This window comes from Condylura cristata, unplaced genomic scaffold (assembly GCF_000260355.1).
Source record: "Condylura cristata isolate star-nosed mole 26May11 unplaced genomic scaffold, ConCri1.0 scaffold00002, whole genome shotgun sequence".
In the NCBI taxonomy this organism is placed as follows: Eukaryota; Metazoa; Chordata; class Mammalia; order Eulipotyphla; family Talpidae; genus Condylura; species Condylura cristata.
The window spans coordinates 50,189,143-50,204,630 of record NW_004567103.1 but is presented as its reverse complement, the minus strand read 5'-3'; the positions used below and the strand labels follow the sequence as shown (position 1 = coordinate 50,204,630).

At 35.4% G+C, this 15,488-nt stretch overlaps 1 protein-coding gene across 1 annotated transcript in view; it reads right to left on the bottom strand.

Annotated features, from left to right (window-relative positions):
* Positions 1-2,029: 2,029 nt before the first annotated feature.
* Positions 2,030-15,488, bottom strand: part of SCN3A (sodium channel, voltage gated, type III alpha subunit) — a 73,192-nt gene continuing 59,733 nt past the window's right edge. The window contains exons 21-27 of the mRNA XM_004674872.2: positions 10,641-10,763; positions 8,683-8,955; positions 7,733-7,786; positions 6,804-6,941; positions 5,658-5,762; positions 4,277-4,547; positions 2,030-3,863 (exon numbers count right to left, since the gene is read on the bottom strand). Of these exons, the coding sequence (XP_004674929.1) occupies positions 2,668-3,863; positions 4,277-4,547; positions 5,658-5,762; positions 6,804-6,941; positions 7,733-7,786; positions 8,683-8,955; positions 10,641-10,763 (2,160 nt within the window). The 3' untranslated portion in view covers positions 2,030-2,667. The remainder of the gene's footprint in view (positions 3,864-4,276; positions 4,548-5,657; positions 5,763-6,803; positions 6,942-7,732; positions 7,787-8,682; positions 8,956-10,640; positions 10,764-15,488) is intronic.

Here is a 15,488-nt window from a genome sequence, read left to right as displayed (position 1 = left end):
TTGTAGACAACTACTATTTTTGTTATTGAAGCTGCAAGTTGGAACACATGTGCTTGATCCTTTGCATACACGAAAGTTCACAGAACTGAAATGGTTTTTACTCAGTGCATTAGGTTATTCCTTGCCCTCATGTCTCATCTGGACCAGGCTGTGACTGTCAGTGATCCCAACCTGGACCCAGTCATGAACCCTGACATCCGTGCGGGCTTTTCCTGAGGTCCTGCTTCTGGCTAGACCAACCTGGGAGCCTGAGGAGGGAAGGTAGGGAAGGCTGGGGCCCTGCTTCTCTGTTCTCTCTGCAAAGGAGAATCCGCCAAGAGAGGTTGCAGGCTGGGCCTGAGGTCCCTGTAGGTCAAGCATTTGTCCTGACCAGCATCCGATGGGCCTCCAGCCTCACACCAACCACACCCTATGATGGAGCTGACAGGTGGAAATAAAAACAGACTTATTAAAAAAATTAAAACAAAAAACCAATGCACTAGGTTATTATGAAAGTTATGTGAACTTTTATGTATACAAATGTTAATTCAAGTACTGCTTTTTACCAATTATATATACGTTAGCCTTCTAACACTTATAATAAAAAAACAGAGGCCAAAATTAAATACAATAAAAAATGAAATATTTATTCTTTTGGCTCAATAATGACGTAGCTCACCATTCCTTTTAAGTAATAGCAATTCCCTGCATGCAGTTCATCAATACACTACAAGTAAATAGTTTCATAAAAGGAATTAACATTAAACTTTTGGTTTGTGCAAAAAACAAAAAATTTATATCATGTTAGATAATTGCACAACTTTGCCACTTTGTTCATGGCTAAACAGGACAGAGCCCATGTTATATCTCTAATAGCTTTAGTGCAGCAGGAATTAAAAAAATAAGACTAGTCTGCATAAGCAAATACTACAAAAGTTGAGTAAAAAAAAACTTTCCATGGATAAAGGGTTAGATTGAGGCAAATGTTGTTGGTAGAAAATGATCTAGGCTTGAGTTTTTGACCAATGTATCTCCTATTGGAATGGTAGAAAATATATATATAACAAAGAAATTCACAAAACCCATTGTCTAACTTTTATTTTAGGAAATTATCCATTGAAAAGTCTTATGGATTCAAAAGTTTGGAGTTGTGATTAAAAATAAAAAGCAAAAGCATAAAGTAAAATAAATTGCCATGTCATCAACCTGAAAATAATCATCTTATGTACAAAATGCGACAAATAAAATTGATCATATCTTTACATTATTTATATTTGAACAAGTTTTGGACATATTTTTAGCAAAATATGAAGTCTAGGTTTTGACAGTATGCACTGTGCAGGGTGTTTCCTTGAATTCTAGAGAGACACCATATGACACTCAAACTGAATTAAAAATGCAAAAGTAAAAGGTGCTTTTAAATCAATGCAAGCTATTCTGCTTGACATAACAGACAAAAAGCTGGTTGAATTCACTCTACCACCAAATTGTGATTTTTAACCAAGACTTGTGAAGAATGGATTGAGTAAAATAGAGCAGCATAGGCAATATTAACATGCAGTAGTGGTAGTCTTCAAACTATTTATGTATAATGATGGTACAGGATCGATACATCCATGTTGGAAGCTCGCAAAAGACACATATGCCGTGGTACATATTTAATTTAATAGAAGTTGTTTATCAGGATATCTACATATCTATATACCCATAGGGGTGTATATAGATACATACATATACCCAAACATGCACCACAGGGTAAAATAACTATTTACATAACAGAGGGTGTTATATTGACATAAAATGTCAGCTTTACTGAGGGCAGAAGATGGCAAAGCAATACTGCAGCAGAAAGTGGGATGACTATTCTAAAGTGATACTCTTGATATACTTTTCTTGAACAGATTTATTAGATTACTTTTTTGAAAAGCATTTAACCAAAATTAAATATAGAACTCTGGAACTTAGAATAAAATTTGCACTTGCTGAAACAATACTTTGCATAAAAATAATCCTTTAAAAAGTAGAGGAGATTTTACAGGCACATAACTGTTTAGATATAAACAAATATAACAGACTAAAACACTTTCAAAATTAAAGCCATCTAGAAAATGGAAGTACCTGAAATTGTTGACATTGTAATTTTTTTTTTCTGGTTTTAAGTAAGAATTTCATCTCTCAGGGAAAATGCTTTAGTCTGATTACTTGAGAGACTTGTGGAGTAGGAATACAGGGCTTATATACTTTTTTTTTTTCAACTTAAACCTCATTTACAAAAATAGTGACATAGTATTATGAATAAACTATGAATTGGGTGCTAGGAATATCTACTAGAACAAATCTTGTAAAAATATGGTAAATATGGAAGTTAAAAATAGAGTGGATGCAAAGTACTGTACTAAAGGTGTTTGGTGTAGTTACAATGATCACTTTGCACAACTATCCCTACAGTCTAGGTAGCCATTGAGTTTCTCCTCAGCAGTGTCAGCTGGTAGTAAAAACAGTAACCTCTTGTCAATATGGATACCCTGACTCACAGAGATGGAGTGACGGAGAGGTCCCTGTCTTGTTATAGGCACTGACCATGAATATGTGTTAAAACAGTCAGTTTGGCATAGACCTCCTCTGGGAGTCCAGTTGACACATAAGTTTTACCTTCATAGGCTGTAAACAATTGACCACAAAGATAATTTACTTTTGATTTTCCCTGCCCTCTCTCCCTTTGCTTTCTTTTTCGGGTTTGTCTTTCTCAAACTTTTCTTTGTCTGGCTTTGTTACACTATCATAGGAAGGAGGAGAGGTGGTAGAGGAACTTCCATCTGTTTTTTCTGGGGTGGAGTTCCCATTTAATTTGTCAATAATCATGTCTTCTTTTATAGGTAAGTCAATCCTCCCTTTAATTGCCTCTTTGTTATATTGACATGATACCTTTTTTAACCTTTGCCTTAAAAGGTAACATCTGAAATTACGCTGAATGATAGCAGCAGATACCTCCTCTTGTTTGCGTTTCAAAGTGGTGGTAATGGGCTCATAGGAGACTTTGGAGGGGTTTGAGGCCATGAACCGGTCTTCCATCTGTATTCGGAGGGCATCCATCTCTCCACTCTCTCCTAAAACCCGCTTTGTAAAGGCAAATAAGATGTCCAGGCAGTGGATCCTGTCTCCACTGACCATGGGCAGATCCATGGCGATGAGCTGGACTTTGTTTGGTTTTGCTATGAGAAGAGGAGGATCCAGAGCAGCTGCAAAATCAGACAGCTTGGAGAACTCTATAAACTGGGTGGCATCCGGGTCAAACTTCTCCCAAACCTCATAGAACATCTCAAAGTCGTCCTCACTCAGGGGCTCTGCACTTTCTTCAGTAGCAACACTGAAGTTCTCCAGGATGACAGCGATGTACATGTTCACCACGACCAGAAACGATATGATGATGTAACTGACAAAAAAGAAAATCCCGACAGATGGGTTCCCGCAGTCTCCCTTTACTGAGCTCCCAGGGTGAATTGCGTCAGGGTCACAGTCGGGTGGCGCACTATTGAGAATAGGTGCCAGCAACCCATCCCAGCCAGCAGATGTGGTTATCTGGAACAGACAGATCATGCTGTTGCCAAATGTTTCAAAGTTGAACATGTCATCAATTCCAGCTTCCTTTTTAACATAGGCAAAGTTGGACATGCCAAAGATGGCGTAGATGAACATGACCAGGAAGAGCAGGAGGCCGATGTTAAACAACGCAGGCAGGGACATCATCAGCGCAAAGAGCAGCGTGCGAATCCCCTTGGCCCCTTTGATGAGACGCAAGATTCTGCCAATCCTGGCGAGACGGATCACTCGGAACAAGGTAGGAGACACAAAATACTTTTCTATCAGCTCAGCTAGAAACATACCTGTGGAAAAATACAGAAAACAGTATCTTATGCTTATATGAACCTTTTATCTTTTCAAGGTCTATAAAAACCACATGTGTGTTAGCAGTCTAAACCTTTACTAAAAACTTGGATCCAATCACAATTAGCAGCAATTAAAAATGACAGTTTTATTCAGTAATTCCAGAGTGTCATAAAGCAATATGAACTTTTGCAAAATCCAACAAATTAAATAATCAAAATCCAACAAATTAAATTTGAAATCTCAAATACATTTACTGTTTTTGGGCAACAGTCCTTAGAGGAAAATGAACAGTAGTGCTATATTTTAGTGTTATACACATTCGGAATCTAAAATCTGACTTCCCTTATACAGCTGTCTAGCTTTAAGCTTTCTCTACAACTTCACTTATTTGTAGTTAAACCATTCTTACCTACAATGGAGAGAATCACCACCACAAAATCAAAAATGTTCCAGCCTATGGTGAAGTAGTAGTATCTGAGGGAGATTAGCTTGAGCACAAATTCTCCAGTGAACAGGACAATGAACACAAGGTTGATCCGGGACAAAACTAGAGTCATATATTTACTCTGGTCATCAGTCTCCACCATCATGGTGACCATGTTCAGGCAGATGAGGATCATGATGCTGATATCAAAGACTTGTCTGGTTACAAAGTCAAAGACCATGCCTTGGAATTTGTTCTAGAAAGAGTGAGAAGAGACAAGGGTAAAATGCATGTCAGTGTGGTTTTTTTTTTTTTATTGATAATGATTCAGTGAAATTATAGATGAGTCCTTTTGCATAAGGTCATCAGCTGTGAGCCCTGCTCATATTTCCTACAGTTCTCTTTGCTCCATGTTAAAAAAGAAGCAAGAATGAAAGAAAAAAAAATTCTATGACAACAAAAAAAATGTGTATTTGGTTTACTTAGGTCTCACTGGAAGACAAAGCTGAGTGAGACATAAATTGATGGTAAATGACGAATGATTTTTATGTATTTTGCTGATTTTAGTAACTACATTTATAAAACACAATGAAAGTATCAATGTAGATTTCCTAGGTGAACATTTAGCACTTTTAGATGGATGAAGACCTGAATTCATTTATTGATACTTTAAGAATTTCGGTGTCTATCTTATTTCTATCTCTCCTCTTTTAATATATGTTGCTCATTTCCTATTTAATTCTGACTATATGTTTGTCTATTAATTTATTTATCTCTCTTTTCATTTGTTCCTTTTTACCTGTGCTTTGACAAAGATGTATGACTTGTATTTCTTTTAATTTGCCTTATTAACAATCATCTCAGGAGCAACATGTTTTTAAAGATTCCTATACTTAGATATGTCCAATAAATAACCGTTTTGTTAGCAAAGGACTTTTTAAATATTTTTAATAAAATTATATCTTGTGGTTATTAAAATAGAGAAAACAACATACGAGGTATAGGGATGGGGTGGGGAGGGAAGTGTGTAAAACTCCATCTATTTAAAAGGAGAAGAGGTTGTACAAGGTCAGAGGAACCTGTTGGGTGTATTTTTGGCAGGCGAGTGGCAGCAGGAGCAGAAGCCAACTTTATCTAATGTGATTGGGAGTTTTGTTACTGTTTTTGCCTGAAAAACTCTAAAAACACTGCTTTTTAAACAATTCAGTAATTGTTACTGAATGTGGTTGTGAATTGTGTCACACAGTATGAATTTTACTTTTAGAGCATATCATATGGTGGATATGTTGCCTGGTTCAGAGCAATGCCCAAGTTCATTATAGGCAGCCAAGGTTTTGGAATACTGAAGAAAATGAGTAATTCTTACTGCTGGCCGAGGTATAGGTTTCTGGGGTTTTTTGGACCCAAGTTTTTTCATTGCATTGTAGTATTTTTTCTGTTCCTCTGTCATAAAGATGTCTTGACCTCCAAAGTAAAGACAAAGAATAACACTGGTTACAATCTAAACATGTATTATAACAGTACATTTGTACAAAAACATTTAAGTCTTTCTTTTAATATTTTCTCATTTTTAAATGGATATTGTCTTGTTTCATATAGATATATTCTAGTTTTCCCATTTATGTGAAATTCTGAGTACCTTAATAGTATGTAAATCCTATAACCATATACAACTCTTCTTAGTAAGAAACTTAATTTGATTATATGATCGTTTGAAGAAGGTTCAAGGATTTCAAATATATATTTTTGAAAGCAAAAATGGTCTCTCAGTCCATTTCAATGATGACAAATTTATTCTTTATTAGGCCATTTTTGAGCACTTCTTGTGTGCTAGATAGTGTGTTTGTTTCAGAATTACATAAATAAAGGATACAGTATCTTGTTCCAAAGCATGACTACAATTTTTTTTTTTTAAATAGTGAAGGATAGGGATATATACAAAACAAACCAAAAAAGCGCCTCGGAGCTAACAGTAAACTCCAAGGCTCAGAAACAGACTTTACAGGGGAATAACCTGAAATTAGACCTGAAACCACGATTAAGGGATTGCTAATAAAAGCATTGCTGGAAGAGAAAATATACTAATGGAAGTCATAGAAGTGTAAGAGTATGACTTGTCTGGGAAGCATAGAAAATCCATGTAGTTGAGTGTGTAGCCAGTGAGAGTGTTGATGGGGGTGGGTGGGAAAGAGATATAGAAAATGTGATGTGGGAGAAGATGAAGCTGGAAGCTGGTGGCAGTTATCCCTGAAGTGCTGTGTAAGCTCAGGTAAAGCATTGGCAGCCTTCTGGATATTTTTGAGCAGTTGTAATTTTGGGGGGGGGGTAAAAAAGACATAAAAGCAGTCTGCAGAGAATAATCCTGGACAGGAGATAAATATGAACTGGAGCTGAAATCCTCTGCAGTTGAAGCATATGTACAGTCCTCCATGACTACGAGTGCCTTCGTTATTTGAATGTATTAATAGACACAACACAGAATGGAGAAAGGTGAGAGCTGAGAAATACTTATCTTCTTTTTCTGTTGGTTGAAGTTATCTATGATGACACCAATGAATAGATTCAGAGTGAAGAATGACCCAAAGATGATAAAGATGACAAAGTATAAATACATATACAGATTTTCTTCATATACAGGCTGAAGTTTAACCTAAATAATATTGAAAATATTAAATCATTTAAACACACAAGAAACACTTAAATTAAATTACTGATTTGCACATTGTTATTTAATATAAAGCTGCAGTAGCCTAGCCCTGAGATACTGTTCTGCAAAATAATTGTCTCCTTTAAAATTGGTATAATTGCATACAATATAGGTCAGCAGTTTGAATGTGTTTTTTTTTATTGTGTCTTATCTCATATATTCTCTTGAGTTAATAGCAATGAGTTAAGAAGGCAAATATTTTGACCTATTGTTGTTAGTCTTATAATTTTGGGGGGCTATATTATCAATTTAGATTTGGCTCTCGGTGATCTGACTTTAATAACAGAATATCAACTTCTACCAAAACATCAGCATAAATAGACATATTCAGAGGAATTATTTTATCCCTGTCTTCAAAATTGAGTTTCTCCTAAACTTTCTTGCCTTTATCATTTATTTTTAGATGCTGCTTCACAGACTCTGGTTTATCATACCTCTAGGGATAGGAAATCATTTCCCAACTTTATTCCAAATTTCTCAATCTCCTAAGTCACATATTCTAGGCCATTCTGGTATTTTTTAATCTATGTAGTTAGATACTTTTTCACATTAGATATGTTTTTTGCATTAGAACAAAATATTCTATATATGTATACTTATTGTATTAAGAAGATCATTTCTATATGCAAAATGCTTTGATTACATCTAACAAAATTTTGGATGATTCAGTTAGTTTATCAAAATTTCACTATGTAAAATCTAGTGATGCTATGTATAGACTGAATGATACTTACATCTCGTGAATCAACAGCTGCATACATAATATCCATCCAACCTTTAAATGTGGCCTGTAAGCAACATACATGAATTTTGTATAAAAACCTAATCCCAAAATATTCTATTTTACCATTTGAAAATCTGATGGTGTGATTAAAGACAAGTTTTTGTACAAAAGATTGACATGAATGAAGAAATGAAATGGAAATACTGTAAGATTTAATTTAGAATTTGGAACTCATTTTCTTTATTTCTCTTAAATAGTACTCTGTTATTTTCTACATTAAATTTAGCTGGAGGTTTGACTCATCACACTATTATCTCAGCCTCAGTTCCCTTTTAAATCAATAGTAGGGTCTATGATTCAAATCTCCAGCATGTTTAAACATAACTCAATGACTTTTATTTATTAATTATTGATTTTTCAGTATGCTGTCAATTAAGTTGCATTTTTTAGACACTGTCCATTTTTCAATCAACTCCATTAGATGTTTGTATTTTCACACACAGTAGAACCATACTACTTAGCTATTAGTACAATAGATGGTATGGCTAGTGCAATAAATGATATGGTTAATGATTAACAACATTTAATTCATCAATATAATAGAAAAATTATCATTTCTGTAGATAAATTTTGTCTGTTGTCAATGATGGCTTCAGAAAACTAAAAATGCTATTGGTGCAATAGTAGTCAATAATATAACAAGAAAACACAACTATAGAACGTATAAAATCACTTTAAAACATACTAAAAGCTGAGAAAAAGCTGAGAAAATATAAAATAACTGTATAGCATTTCTCTGGTCAAGCCAAACCTTCTTTACAATAAAGTGAAGCTAAAAGTACAGGTGTTACAATCAAGAACTTTTCTGTCAAGTACTAATCACTCAAAGAAGAGTGTCAGAGAAGTAATCTCACTTGAAACATTTTGAAAGTCTTTCCAAAACTCACATTTGCCACTTACCACTTGAAGCAATGCCAGGTAGCCAGCACCGACATTATCAAAGTTTACTTTGACATTTTTCCACCGAGCTTGCCTGCCAAGAGCCTGACAATCGCTGAAATTGTTGACTTCACTAACTTCAAACATGTTACCGGTTGTTGTGTTAACACAGTGATAGAACTTGCCAGCAAACAGATTCACACCCATGATGCTAAAGATCAACCAGAAGATGAGACAAACCAACAGTACATTCATGATGGAGGGAATCGCTCCTACCAGAGCATTCACAACCACCTAGGAGAAAATGAGGATAAAGCAATATACAAATAGTTAAAATGGAAACCATTCTTTTCATTTATTCTTTACTACTGAAATGGGTGTGGAAAGAGTTAAATAAAAATTTAGGTGTTTAGCCGTTTCTTCTGGTGTATTTTTGGACATATTTGATCAGGGAAAATAAACAGTGACACAAATAAAGAGCTAAAGGATTTGAAGAAAGCAAAATATGTCAATGCATGAAAAGAAATAAAAGTCTGATACAGTAAAAAATGCTCATATGCTGGGGGAGATTACAGATGTATTAAGTACACACAGAAGGAATAATTATCATTCAAACTATTTTAATTTCAAGAGTGTTAATGAATGCTAACTTGAAGAAGTAGTCAAAAATCCTTTACAAATAGACATAGTATGCCTTAAAATTAAGCTAACATTTTATGATTATGAAGAATAACATGGAATTTCAAGTTTCTTTTTCTTTTTTATTGGTAAAAGTCAAAGAAAAATATATTAAACAAGGAAATGAGATCGAATTTGCCTCTGGACAAAAACAATGCTAAAATGTGTTCCCGTTATTATTAAAGATTTCTTAAATGTTCACTTTGGAGCACATACTAGAACCCCAATATAACCATTCAACCAATTGTGGGCTAAAGTAATGTCAGGAGTGGTAAAGATTGGTGTGAAAAGAACTTAAAATTGTACAATCATCTTTAAACATCTTGCCTTGTGGCTTTATTTATCCAGTAATGAAATAAAATCAAGCGTTTCTTTGCTTACAATGTTTCTGGAAAGTCTGGAGAATAGCTTAATTCTCCTTGGTGAGTAAATCTGGAGTCAAGGCTGAAGTATTTATATTGCCCCAAACAAACCACCTCCTAACATAAAAACTCTATGGTCTAGAAGAAATTCAATATCCATGTGCATTTGTAAGCTGGCTTAAACAAAGCTAGCCTTTGTGCTAAACAGTATTTTGAGAGGCATGGCAAGTGGGTGTGTATCTATCTAAGTGTGTACTTTATGTTTAGATGCATAAAATATACACCAAGGAAGAGCACTAGAGAGGAAAACAAAGTGCCATGGAAAAAATAAACCTCATTCAGAATTCTCGCTTAAGAGGAAGCACTATAAAACAAGCCCCGGGAGTTGCCTAAAATGCTTAGTTAATTATTTTAACCCCCTGCTTTGTTTGTTTAGGACCTATAGGTTTTGTCAGAGGCTACTATTTAGTGTGTTTTTTTTTGTTTTATTATTGATATTAACTGAAAAATAAAACACACAAAAACTATTTACCTTTCTTTCATTATCAGTAATGTTTAAAGAACCAAATTACCTACTGAGAAAAAGAAAAACCTCTCCTAGAATGAATGTCTGTGATAAATAGTAGTTTAGAAATGTATTAGCAATGAAAAAACTAAGTTGTAGTCCATAGTGTTTGGCTGGTGTGAAAACAGCTTTCAACTATTATAAGACCTAGATTGTAGTCCAAGTTCTGCACCAAGTTCTGACAACCTGGTAAATAAACCTGTTTCAGGAAAGGTTGAGCAATAAATAAGACTCCTGCTCTGAAATTCTGTGATTCTATGAAGAAATTACTTACATTCAATGAGCATATTTCTATAATAGCACCCCTCTGTACATAAAGCACCACCTACATTTAATTTTAACATGAGTGATCAGAGAGCTTTCATTCTTCTTACCCTCATGCCTTCAAACCGGGATAAAGCTCTTAGAGGTCTTAAAGCTCTCAGAGTCCGTAGGGATTTGATGGCACCAAGTTCTGAGTAGCCGAGAGCGTTAGCTACCAAGCTAACCAAAGAAACCTAAAGATGAAAAGTATTAATCAGGTCACCGAGAAACCAGCTGTTGACTGAAGGCAGAGGATATGGTGTTTATTTTTCACTACCTGCCAAGTGAAACTTCAGACATAACTTGGAAGTCTTTTTGTGCCACATATTGCTACAATTTATATCTTCAGCCTCATCTCATGTTCTTTTCTTAGTGGTGAAGCCAGAGCCCTTGCTCATTTTCCTCATCATCTGTCAGCTTTCTAGGTAGGTATTTCTCCCACTGAACCCTTTCCAACATGTGCATGTATCAGGATGATTCAGGATTTGATTTCAAGCCATTTCCTTCCATGAATCTGTGCTTAATATCACTGATAGCTTAGAAATGATATTTCTCACTTGAATCTATGCAGTATCCTGTTTATGCATCTTGGAGTTATTTGATCTGTAATAGAATCAGTTGGCTAGATATATTTTCTTCCCTTCTGTAAACTTTAGATAGGTTGAGCTGAAACATTTTCTTATTATGCCTAATGCTGGATGAATATGTTTTAAAGTCAATGTGTATTGGATAAATAAGGAGAAAACTTTATCTGGAAAGTTTTTAATGGGAGAGCATTTCATCAGAACATGTTATACTTTCAAAATAATGAAGAAATTTTTACCCAAATTACTATGATGATCTAGAATATAGTAACTCATTCAGAGTGATAATATATCTTTCTGATATTTATGTGTGCTAAATTTCACTTAAATATTGAAAGATTAAAGAAGACATCATTTAGGGGGTTGTTTTCTTTCAGTATAATGACATTTATTGAGAATTTACTACATGTTAAGTTCTAGGTGTCTCATAAATCTCAAGTAATTACTATTACTTATTTAATTTTAAAGATTTATTTATTTATACATACAGAACTGGGTACAGGCCAGAGGTGCAGGTGTGGTGAGAGGATTCACCAGAGACAGATTGGGGAGCAGACAGGCAGATCGACAAAGTACACTGCTGAGGGGAGCAGCGGGCAGGTCAGGAGAGGTCTGCAGCACCATGTGGGTCACCCCCGGGGCGGAGATTGAACTTGTGCTGAAGTGGCTTTAGCTTCTTAGTGCTGTGCCACCAGGGAGGGCCCCAATTACTATTATTTTTAACTGGTAAAGATGTTAATTCCCTCACCCTCAAAAAAGAATGCAGTGATAATAAGCAGTACTAATGGGGCTTGAGCACAAGTGATCTGACTCCAAACAGTATCTCAAACTTTTGCATCCATTATCAAATTTGTTCCTCATTTGAACCACAATACAGAGAAAATGACTGAGTGACTGTCCTCTCAGTTCTTACAAGGGTTTTACATAACTATTGCTTTCCTTGGTGCAGAAGGAAGATGTAAATTCATTACATCTACTGGATGGATTAAGGGCTTTAGAGCTTATTTCTTATAAAAAGGGCTGTTGAAATGGATCTAAATGGATCTTCTCAATAATCTTGTGAGATAGGATAATAACAGTGATCTGTCTAAGAACACATGGTATAAAGGATATAAATGGTGACTTCAGAACCAGAACTGAGGCTTTAAAGGTAAATGTAGTCACTGACACCTTACTGTTTAATTTAGCATACATCTCACATAATTGAACAGAAAAAGAAATGACTTGAATGTTAAACTTGACTAGTGGCAGGATAATTTATTGAGCTATTCATTTCTGTCTCATGTTCACTGCTATAGAAGACAAGAAAGATTGGAAAGGTCACTAGCAAATACACAGGCTTCGATATTCTGGGATCTTTAACTCAGGAGGCATTAACAGCTTCTTTATGTTTTTTGTTGCTGTACCTGAAGACTTTCTCTGCATCCCATCTAACCAAATACTTAATTAAAATCTGCCACATCATAGAGTGATATGCATATCACTCAAATAGCATATGGACTAACTCAATAATTCTTAGGGACAGTTGGACATTGATTGCTAGGTATATGCTTACTACTTAGATCCAGGATAGACCTACTTCCTACAGAATTGTGGTTCAGGCCAGAGGTGCAGCGGTGGTGAGAGGAATCACCAGAGACAGAGTTAGGGGACAGTACAGGCAGATAGATGAAGAAGTACACTGCCAAGAGGAGCAGCGGGTGGGTCAGGAGAGGTCTGCCACCCATGTGGGTCACCTCCCTGGCAGGGATTGAACTCATGCTAAAGCAGCTGTGACTAGCTTTGCAGTGCTGTGCTTTAACCCATTGTGCCACCAGGGAGGGCCCTGTAGGCACTTTATTAAAAGGAACTCAAGTAGTGGTGGGAACCAGGTACAAAGTTGCCATGAGAATATTGGCAGAATGGTTCTTGGTGAAAATGGGAGGTTGGGGATAATGGAGATGGAATTTATTCGATTAGCTGTGATGGTGAGATTTGCAGAAAGAAAGGAGTGAAGTCTATCCAGGGATTTTGAGAATTAAACGGCAATTCCTAAGCAAAGTCATTCAGAAATGAGGGTCTGTTTTTAAAAAGTTTTGTACATCAACGACTGCCTTTTTGCCTTTGACATCCCTTCTATTTCTGTCGTAAGTTTTTCTGGTTTGTCTTTAACTTTGTACATAATTAGAAAGCTAATAATGCAGCTAGCTTCATCGTTATGGTATTGTTCATGGCTGTGGGAAACTGGAGGTAATCTATATGTTCACCTCTGGGAAATAGTGTATATATTCTGGTGAGTACAGCTCTGTGGCATGTAGAAGCCAAGGCTTACATAGGAATGTCATTAAATGTTCTGAACTTTTTTTTTTTTTAAATGAGGACTTTGAATGAATCAAGTAACCTCTAAATTTATTTCCTTGTCTGGAATTCTAAAATTTTAGTTATTTCTAGATGATTAAAGCAAATAACACTGTATGTTATTTATGCTCAAGAGACAAATCACAGTATCTTTATTAATGAATGCATCATCTTTAATCAAGCACATTTCTGGGGAAATACTTGAATGCTTGGTTGTCTGATTGACAGTAAGCATGACTTCTGTGCAATTATGAAAATATCCTCATGTTTAATCATTTTTCTCTGGAAATATAAAATTTGTTTTTGGCATTTAAGTATTTTGGCAGCTAAGTATTCTGTGCCTCGTTTTCCTCATTTGCATAGTTAGTATTACAATAGATGTCTAACTGAATTAAGATAAAGAGAATTTTTTATGGCTCAGTAAAGATTAGTTTTTATCAATATTATATATATTAAACATGTGTTAGAATTTAAACAAAGGCCAGAATTAGAAACTTAGTTTCTATGTGCTAAAAGTTACTCTTTTTAAAAGGACTATAAAATTTGATATTGTTAAGTTAATTTAACTGTCTTTTAAACTCTGACCAGAAAGGGATTTTTTCTTGTTAATAAACTGATAATGCCAAAAGAGAATTAAATTCTTCCCCCCAAATGAAACAAAGTAAATCATTTGGACTAGAAAAGGCTGCAATATATAATAGAATGTTTACATGGAAATATGTGTGCAGAGGTCAAAAATTGATAATGAAATGACAGTAATTTTAGTTACTCAGTTGTACCAAAGTTGTTCTTAATTTAATCTAATTCTCTCCACCAAAAAAACCAAAACCAAAACAAAACAAAAAAACACCACCAAAAAACTTCCAGTTGAATTCAAGGTGGTGTCTACATATTAGCAAGACATTTCACTACTTTCATTCACTACTAACAAAGGCAACCACATTTGGAGGGAAGTGTGAAACAGGTGGATGAGTCCAACACATTATGTCATTGGTCTGAGCACTGGTGCAAGGTATGGAGTAGAAATAGCAATAGGTAAGAGTAGCTCTGTCACCCATTATCTGTATAACTGGCACATTTCTTTCAGGAGCAAAATAGAGATAATATTTTTAGCAGGATTTCTCTGGTGGCACAGAAGTTAACTTCCCAATCTTATCAAATTATCAGTAACCACTGCAGCATGAGTTCCATCCCTGGCCAGGGGGGTGACCCACATGGCCCAGCAGACCTCTTCGGTCTTACCCACTGCTCCCCTCAGCAGTGTATCTCAGCAGATCCACCTGTTCTGCTCCACTTCCCACTCTGTCTCTGGCGAAACCTCTTACCTCCACACTTCTGGTCTACACCCCAGTGCATAAATTTAAAAAATAATAATTAAAAAAGTAATTTTTATATTGCAGGATTGTTAAAAGGGTTAAGTAAATAATTTCAATTAAAATGGATATTGATAATGAGCTTTGTGAGCTAGGGATTAGGTGCACAGTCATTAGAGCCATAATGCCTGAGTTCAAAATCTACCTTAGCCTCTAATGAGATATGTTAACTTGGTCAGGTAATGTAATCTTTCTTTGGATTGGTTTTCCCAGTTGCAAAATGAGAATAATTATGGTTTCAAACTCAGAGTTTTGAAATTCAAATGAGTTATAATATGTGAAGTGTTTTTTAGCAGCAACTGTATATAGTAAACATTTCACTAAGTCTTATCAGTATTCTTTATTATTGTGTAAGGAAGGCTCTTAATTAGTGCTATTGCTACCTTAAGTAATTAGGAAATGCTGATCATCTTATTGAGCTACTGCTATTACTAACAACAATTTGAGTTTCATTACTGAGGATGCCATTAACTCAGGAATAAGTGTTGAGAACTGAGGCAGGGACTCCTGGGTTCTGGATGTTGTACAGAATTATGGAAACATACTGGAATCAGAAAGTATCCCTGTTCTGCCTTTGTTCCCCTAACTACAACAGTTGGGGATTCTAGTAAGTCTTGGGCAAGTA